This window comes from Paramisgurnus dabryanus, chromosome 17 (genome assembly GCF_030506205.2).
Source record: "Paramisgurnus dabryanus chromosome 17, PD_genome_1.1, whole genome shotgun sequence".
NCBI classification, from domain to species: domain Eukaryota; kingdom Metazoa; phylum Chordata; class Actinopteri; order Cypriniformes; family Cobitidae; genus Paramisgurnus; species Paramisgurnus dabryanus.
The window spans coordinates 10,988,418-10,997,734 of NC_133353.1; the positions used below are offsets into that span (position 1 = coordinate 10,988,418).

Below are 9,317 nucleotides of genomic sequence, written 5' to 3' on the forward strand. Positions count from 1 at the left end.
AGATGTTTCACTTGTCATCAAGGATTCTCATTATTAAAGTAAATTTTACTTCTTTTATTAGTTTCTTTTATTATGAGCACCATATAATATAAGACACATGCTACAATAATGTATAAATATTTTTGCATAATTTAAAAATTAAGCCCAACTGTAATGAAAATAACACCACAATGCAAATAAAGTTTTATAGATTTCAGTGCAAGCCAACAAAGAAGTCACATATTAGTTCTGCCAAAATCTTTGAGTTCAGTCTTAATACTGTTGTTGTATCAATGATAATAGCAGTCCTTTGGATGGTCACCCTTCAATGTTGCCAACCACTTGGGTTTGTAATGTTGTACACTGATTGGTCATCATTTCCTAAAATACACTGAAGAGGGGCAAAACTAGTCCTCTGGTTGCATGCAGCACAGCTGCCGGCAAAGCAGAAAAATACAGAGCTGTCATATTCACAAAGAGAAGTTGCACAGCACCCAGCAGCAACATTCCAAGCATGTATCCATAAAACAGGAGACTGTGCCAGCTGCCGCCAATCAGTGCTTTTGGGCTATCAGGGTGTATAAAGCATAGGAACCCTAATAAAAGGATGCGTGTAACTGTTAGATTGTAATAAAGGTCAAAGGTTGAGGCATCACCTCGCTCCGTTTGGGAGACTTTAGCTAGCCACACAAGAGACAGGCTGTGGAGGATCAGGCTGAGGGGAGAGTAGACGTATTCCAGCGGCTCCATTGTATGCAGTCCTTGACATGCTGAAAAACAGGGAAATGTAATTATTCAGTGGAAGACCTATATGTGACCCTGGACCAAAAAAAAAAACAGTCATGAGTAGGGGAGAGTGGGGCACAACCTAACGCTTTTTGGTTTTGGCTCAATCATTCAAAAAATATTTGAGTTTGATTTATTATATTTTATCTCTGCTACAAAAGAAACATTTGAAGTTTGTTTCTAGTACTGACCATTCTTGGACAAGTACACTAAACGTGACAGAAGTCGAAACGTTACAACTTACCCCATAGGTGTGGTTAATAATTGTAATAGGCAGGGGGTTAGTTGTAACACTTGCTAAAAATTAAGTTTGCAGGCAAATATTTCAATACAATTTTGTATTGAAGTGGATATTGTTTATATATCTGTCTATAATGAACAATAATTAACAATAGTTCAATTATAAATGGATACAAATGTTTAAATATGTGAGAAGAAGCAGCACAATTATGACAAAATATTTTTTTTATATGTGACCCAGTCTGTAATAACCATACGACAGTTTCAAAAATCAAATTCTGAGATAATGAGCATCAAAGTCTGATTTTAGCCATTCATTTTATTATGATTTCTATCTTTAACGTGACCTGATTCAATCAATGATTAAATTTGACACACGATTTTTGATAAGACAAGCACATTTATTTTGTTGGCAGCCAGCAATCATTCGTGTGTAGCCTATTTAAAACAACGGCAAGAATTACGCTAACGTTAGCGGTTTTCATATCGTTATTGCTGCGGGGTAAGTTGTAACACAGCGTTACAATTAACCCCACTGGGCCAAAATATTTTCAAGCCCACCAAAAAAGTTGCTTAGAGCTGCAGATATATTTCAAAACGATGCTATGTTTTAGTCAACAAGACACTGATTAATATGACATAGCATTGGATTTGGTATCTTACACACCCAACTTAGAAACCCCAAAAAACATATGATGAAAAAATTTACATACATGCCACAAAAACACTCATTTATCAATAACTCTCTGGAAAAACGTTATACATTTCCGAAAATGTGCGGAAGATCGTCTTTTGGCAGCGTAAAAAACACCGGAAAAACAAAACGCTCAACCTTGTGCGACAATGTAAAAGTCTGTGTTACAACTAACCCTGCATTAGTTTTTCCCCTGCGCACCCTTACATAAAATAAATTTGTAGTAAAAGACAACAATACAAATTATAGATTAAGTAAAGATCATGTTCCATTAAGTGATATTTTGTGAGTTTTTACAGTAAATATATCAAAAATGTATCATTAGTAATATGTGTTGCTAAGGACTTTAAAGGCGATTTTCTCAATATTTAGATTTTTTTGCACCCTCAGATTCCAGATTTTCAAACATTGTCCTAAAAAACATACTTCAATGGAAAGCTTATCTATTCAGCTTTCAGACGATGTATAAATTTCAATTTTAAAAAACAGACCCTTATGATTGGTTTTATGGTCTAGGGCAGGGCAGGGGTGTCCAATCCTGCTCCTGGAGGGCCGGTGTCTCAGCAGAGTTTTATTCCAACCCTAATCAAACACACCTGATCCAGCTAATCAAGGTCTTACTAGGCAGACTAGATACTTTGAGGCAGGTGTGTTGAGGGAAGTTTTAGCTAAACTCTGCAGAACACCGGCCCTCCAGGACCGATTTTGGGCACCCCTGGTCTAGGGTCACATATTTGCCAGAGAGTATATAGTAAATTAATTAGGATGGGGCGGTCAAGCTTCAAACCAGATTAAAAGTATCTACATTTTCTGAGACACTGTACAAAAGTTGTCACTGGGGCAGAACTCTTTAAAAAGGTCTTAATAATGACAGTTTTGGTACAGAAATGTATGCATTTGGTACCAGCTCCTTTACAGTTCACTTTTTTAATGGCGGAGTGCACGGTTTCTGAAAACGCTTTGGAAAAGAAAGTCGGGCCAACTACCAAAACACACTTGTAGCCAATCAGCAGTAAGGGGTGTGTCTAATAAATGACATCGTTGCCTGGGTGGCATATGTGTAGGGCGGGTCTATCAAGAGAAGGTCCAGATTCTACTGGGGTGGGAGCGTGTTTGTTTAGGTGATTTCAAATGTCAACATTGGCTTTCAGAGATCTGGATGGACCCTGCCTTTAAGTACCACAGCTGCAGGTGTTGTCCCACCATATGTCTTCTGAAGCCAAATTATATATTTGTGTAAAAGAAAATTAACTAAAACTTCTTGGAAACAATAATAAAAGTAGTTACAGTACAATTTTACTTAAAGAAAAAAGGCTACTCTGCTCCTCTATTATTATTATTATTATTATTATTATTATCAGTTTTCATACCTGTGACACTGACAGAGGCGACCGTGACAGCTGTCAGAAGGCAGGAGACGTGGATTGAGCCAGGTAGATTTAGTGCAAACAGATGACCTAAGCTCACGCTGACCAGTGGGAGGAATCGGGCGGTGAGCGGGTACAGACCAGAGTGGGCACTTGCTTCAGCCCAAATGTCCAAAGCACACTGGACACCCCCACAGATGGCAGGTACAAACAAACGCTCGGACAGCCTCAGGGAGAAAGGCTTGAGGCGGATCAGACCCACACCATGCAAGGCTAGCAATGCCAGGAGATTTAGACATACCTGTAAAATCATGTAAAGTATTAGCTAAATCTGCAGAAATGGATGAATATTTTACAGTTTAGTGAACCTAAATTATCATTGGAGATTATCACCTGCCATGCAGTGTTATAAATCTTGGAGAAATATAATCTTGTGTGCATACGAAAGACCTATAGCCCACTTTTAAAAGAACTATAAAAATAGCATGCGCTGATAGTATTTGTCCTGCAGTTTAACATGACATACTTCATTTGTAAAACAAACGTTTTCTCAAAGAATCATAAAAGATACAGTTCCTTATATTCATTGAGAGACTACCTGGAAGTCATTTGTCACATGGCAAGTCTATTTAATCTGTGAAAGTGAATTGTAAAAAAAGCTAAACAGTAACTAACAATCATGATCATGTACAATCTGCTCTATAGCATCCCTTTAAACATATGGTGGCGGTTTCCCGGACACCGGGCCTTAGTTTAATAGGAAATATAACTAGTGGGCACTAAACAAAGGGCACTAATGTATTTAAAGATATGTCAGTGCAAGATGTTTTTAGTTTGGACAGCTCTTAAATTTGTTTTAGTCTAGGTCTAGTCTAATCCCTGGCCAGAAAAACCACCCCATTGTGGTCACAAAACTTTGTTTGCACGAAATGTCAACAAACAAAATGTAAAGACAAGTATAATCAGCTAGCAAATAAAGCGTTTATTTGCTCTTTACTAGGAAATGACTATATCAACAGGTCGGTTCCCTGTCAGCTTACTTCTGTGTCCTAGCAGCCACATGTAAACTTTATTGCATTAGCTATAAATATCTTGATGTATGGCTTGGTTTCAAATATTAGAGACTTTAAGCAACAGCTGGGAGTGGAACGGCTACGGCGACCGGAAGTATGCTGTCAGACCGCCGTAGCCAAGAACGTAAAAATCACTAAGCAACCGTAAACAGGACAGGCTTCATTGATCGGATCACAAGTGGATGAGAGAGACACATTACGTTTACACCTGGTATTTAAATATCTTTTGTCCACTTTCGACCGCTTCTGTCCTGGTTACTGTGAGGGGGTGGTCTGTGAGACGGTGGGCGAGTCTCTCTGCTGTCATTCAAACGCGAGCGGGAGTAATTATGAGTTTATATGGACGCGAAATAATATTATGTCAGAGTCCACTGCTTGTTTAGCAAGTAAACATGCTGCACAGTGTTTTGTATGTGTATGTTAGAGCTTTCTCTGTATGGACATATGTAATTGTAAAAAGTTCAAAACCTACAGTCGTATGCAAAAGTTTGGGCAACCCTGACAATTTCCATGATTTTTATTTATAAATGAACATGAAACATTTTCAGTCTTTATCAGCTACAGTAAGTTACTGGCAACCAGCTGCATAATTACAGCTATTTGTTTTATAGTACGGATGCATAAATTTGGGCACCCCAACAGAAAAATCACATCAATATTTAGTAGAGCCTCCTTTGGCAGAAATAACAGCCTCTATTTGAAATTGCTGATCCAAACACCCAAATATTTATAGACGAAAATCATGGTTTCAAATTGGTTTCAAATCAAATTGTCAGGGGTGCCCAAACTTTTGCATACCACTCACTGTAAAAATTTGCTGTAATTACGCAGCGGGTTGCCAGTAACGCAGCAGAAGATAAAGACTGAAAATGTTTCATTTTTTGAACAAACTGTTGCCAGTAAATAACATAAATGTAAAATCTACAGTAAGTTACTGGCAGCTATACCAGAAATAACCAGTAATACTGTAATTTCTACAGAATTTTTTTTACAGTGCTGTATATATAACACAAATACTTAATACATGCATAAATTTTGTATATGTATGCAACTGAATGCTTCTTCAAGTGCCTTTTTGAGAACTGTAGAATATTACGGTAAATTGTTGAATATTTACGTACATATTTACAGCTGGTATATTTTTGGTATATTCTAAAAGTCGCAGTAATCTTTACTGGCATTGTACATAATGATTACCAAGGTGGCACATTCAGACTAGAATAAATCACAGAAAAGCTCTGGTAATAATTGCTTTACCCAACCTCTTCAAGTAAAACTAATCCGGACCGAAAAGGGCTATAGTTAAATTAGGACCTAGTTTTATAAACGTACCATAAAAACATTATGCTTTTTGAGACAAAAAAAATGGCAATGGTATATTTAAAAAATATGTCATTTTTAGGCAGAACATTTCAAAGATACATTTTAGTCTGGGAGGTTCAAGCCGGTCTGTAATGAGCCGGGCACATATGTCTTAAATATATGGCCAGTTATTACATGCAGACACACAAATAATAAATGACTCAAGTTTATGGCACCAGTCCAATAATGACATGTGACACACCTGATGATTCACATGAGAGATACATGAGTGAACAGCACATACAAATACTTATCACAGATGATGATTTGATGTATACACCCTGGAATCTAACACTGCACATTCATGAAGTACTTAGTCATTAAGGCAGTTATTCTTAATCCGAGTTATCTTATTTCATCACACTGTTCATAGTTTACCCCGGGTTAATCATTAACATTTGGTATTCAGGTTTCGTGTTTCACAGTGTAGATGTGTAAACCTAGAGTGGGTAATGTTCAAATCTGAATACTATTGAATATAACATTGATGAATTACAATGACTCCCTGTTCATCTGTGGAAATGATGCCACACTAGTGTGTAAAATCCTATAAATGTGCATTTGATATAAACTTGTAGTGATGTATCTTAATTAACACTTAAGGGCACAAATAAAATGTATATTTCACTCCAGTCCTTTTATAAAGCTTATTACATTGCTTTTATGGATGTAGAATTGGTTACAGCTGTAATTACTCACAATTATTCACCATCATTTTCAACCAATTCTATTAAGCATAGCCTCAAAAACCAAGCAGATACTCGACCATGCACACTGCCCCTAAATGCATGTGTGTGGAACACCTGTCCAATCCTTTTGACCTTTACTTTTGAAAGGCGATTATAACGTGTACTAAAACTCATGTACTGTAAGTAATATAGTGGCAAAATACCTGTATGAATGCAAGTGGCACTGCATAAGGGTAATGATACTGGGGAAGGAAAAGCCTGCATACAAAGCTGTGTAGATTATCGGCAAGAGCGTACACAATCACAGCCACCAGGGCAGCGATGCAAAGCAGGAGTGGCACCAGGGGTTTATATACTTCATAAAGACAAGCTCTCAGTGCGTGCGGAGTATGCATCTGCCACCATGAAGAACTACAAGAGATATAAACAGATAGCAGACAGACAGTAGATGTATAGCATCCTTTATAAGAAAATTTAGCAATACTGTGTAACATTAATTATATATTGGCATAATCATTACCAATAATCATTAAGTTGTTGGTTACAATATACAATACAATATAAAGCTGATCTTACCATCTTGAAACCAGAGTTTGCCAGGGGTCCATACTGGCAGTCTAACCACACCAGGGCAGGTGGGGGTGGAACACTATTTTGACTTTTTACCCCTTCACACAATCAAGGGTTAAATGAGAGATGTTAAACAAACAGACACAAGTTGAGTTAACAAACATCCTAGAGAGATATTCATAAAAACACAAATCCACTACTACAGATTTAAATAAATGTAAAGCACAACATATATGCACCATGAAAGATGACTCTCTTCTCACTGGATATTATTTAGTAGTATTTTACAACTGAATGTTTAATAAACCAACTCTTAATGAAATCGTTTATTAATTCACAATTAATTTTAACCATTAAAATGAATAATAAAGAATCAATGATTGAAAAATGTGCTCACTAGTCTTTTTTAAACTAATAAATAGTCACCATAGGTTCTATGGAAAATATAAGGTGCTTTTATTGTAAGCTATTGAAAAGCATCCAGCTGACAAATATTTTTACAGTTAGTAACGCTATATAGGTACATAAACGTTTTGCAATAATACCATCTCACATAAAAAATATGTATTTACTATAGCAAACATTAGTTAATTGTAGTATACTGTAGTATTTAAAAGTAGGCCTAATAATTCCTTATAAGCTCTATGTTTAGTATAGTTATAGTAAATTGAAAAATTGTAGTATGCAAAATAATGTAGTATACTTTAATATTTACTTTGATAAGGTTCAAAAACACTATTGTATGAATTTTAGTAGCTACACTAATAGGCTATTGAATACTAAAATTTTCGACCATATTTTTTCATGTGGATTTTTTAGCATATTTTATAAATTTCCTGTTTTCTGTTTATCCACTTATTTCTATTCACTGTTAAATGAAAGATGTAATAGAAATACATTTAAGTTGAATAATTAACTAAAAAAAAAGAAAGATATATTAACGTATGAGGTAACTTACATCACTTACTTGTCATGAGATCGTGTTAACTTAGGCTATTCCGTTATATTGGTTGACTGTAGCGTTGTCTCGATAAATACCGTGAATGTTCATAACCGATCCGTGAATTCACCACTGGTATTAGCCCTACTGTTGCTCGTTAACTGAAGACGAAGAAGTGCAGATGTAAATCGAAGATAGACAAAAACAATCTGCTTAGTCAGTGTCAGTCAGGAACTTTCACGAGTGGACATTGATCTTTTCCCACCCTGTTACAAAACCACAAATTATGATGAACTTCTCTTTAGATACGTCTCCATTCTTCAGCTTACTGATCTGGTGCCTTTTAAATCCTGCATATTGTCCTGGATTTGATCCTTTTTTATAGTTTTCTACTTTGGTTTGAAGGACACGGTTGAGGACATCGCGTCACCTCTCAGTCGTTAATGTGCCATAAAAGATTAAGCGCGTGAACGCGCATCTGATCCATTTGAAACGGACACAGTTCATTTCACACAGGTTATGAAACTGCCCCAAAAGTGTATAATTTACTAGTCATGTTATTTGGATTCTTATAAATAAAGATTGTTGAAAGGTTATTTAGGCTGTAAAGTTCCATAAAGAACCTTAATAATACACCCCAAAATTAAAATTCTGTCATTATTTTCTCACTCTCATGTTGTTACAAAACTGTATACATGTATTTGTTCTGATGAACACAAAGCAAGATATTTTAAAGAATGTTTGTAAGCAAACTGATTATCACTTTACTATAGAAATTAATGCAGATGTATTATCTGGAGCATGTACTCATGACTTTCACTTGTGTCAACAAAGCGTGATTTTAAACAAGCTTCACTTTTTTAAACTTTAAATTGTTTGTTTTAGTGTTTGCCTGTTCTTTTCTTATACCTTGCAGCTATGTTTACACACCCTGGAGTCTCACCTACTGCAATTCTTTGTAGTGGTTTGCAAAAAAAATTGTGTAAGAATGTGTGAGTTACTCAGTACACACCATGATAATATTATGCAAAAGATTATTGATTTTTTTCATGTTAGCCAGAGCACCTCACACAATGTATAACTCTTCACGTCATTTGTGCTCAGGAAGAGCACAGCTTCGCCTTTTATGGCAAAGAGTTCTTTCTGCATTATCTCTTTTAGATGACAAAATAAACAGATGATGTACTTGTTTTGTTTGGAAGTATAGTAATATGGCATCCACCATTACACATAAAATAAATTACAAATTCACTGGATAAACGTGCTGAGAAAAATTTGACCACAGTCATTTATAAATATTTATTATTTGTTCCTCTCAGCATCAATACATAATCATCAATTTGAATAAAACTTTTCTGTCTGAATATGTATGCATGCAAAAGCATACATTTTAGCTAGCGGCTATGCAACCCACCACTAATTAATATATATATAATAAATAGTGACATTAGTTTTGTATTGTGTCAGTACTACAGTAACTTATCAATGAGAAACAGTAAAACAGAAATCTCACAAATGTCTCTAAAAGTTTTAAAACAAAACCTAGGCCCGGTTTCACCAACAACATTTTACATTTATTCATTAAGATAACGCTTTTATCCAAAGCGACTTACAATT

General features: G+C 35.7%; 1 protein-coding gene across 2 annotated transcripts; it reads right to left on the reverse strand.

The window, feature by feature from the left end:
* Positions 1-39: 39 nt before the first annotated feature.
* Positions 40-8,818, reverse strand: LOC135787421 (solute carrier family 35 member D3). 2 transcript variants are annotated; one of them, XM_065297366.2, is made up of 5 exons: positions 7,719-8,818; positions 6,767-6,858; positions 6,394-6,601; positions 3,070-3,367; positions 40-749 (listed from the first exon to the last, which is right to left on the reverse strand). In XM_065297366.2, exons 2-5 carry the CDS (start codon positions 6,796-6,798, stop codon positions 361-363), a joined length of 927 nt encoding a protein of 308 aa, XP_065153438.1. In that variant the 5' UTR covers positions 6,799-6,858; positions 7,719-8,818; the 3' UTR covers positions 40-360. The 2 variants fall into 2 exon arrangements, with proteins under 2 accessions (XP_065153438.1, XP_065153437.1); XM_065297365.2 differs by having other exon boundaries at positions 7,728-8,817.
* Positions 8,819-9,317: the final 499 nt, after the last annotated feature.

Excerpts from the sequence above, each read along its gene's own strand:
- LOC135787421 (XM_065297366.2), bottom strand. The coding sequence starts at position 6,798 with ATGGACCCCTGGCAAACTCTGGTTTCAAGATG. Across the intron at positions 6,602-6,766 it reads CAAACTCTGGTTTCAAGATG|TTCTTCATGGTGGCAGATGC; the intron begins GTAAGATCAGCT and ends TATCTCTTGTAG. Across the intron at positions 3,368-6,393 it reads TGCCACTTGCATTCATACAG|GTATGTCTAAATCTCCTGGC; the intron begins GTATTTTGCCAC and ends ATGATTTTACAG.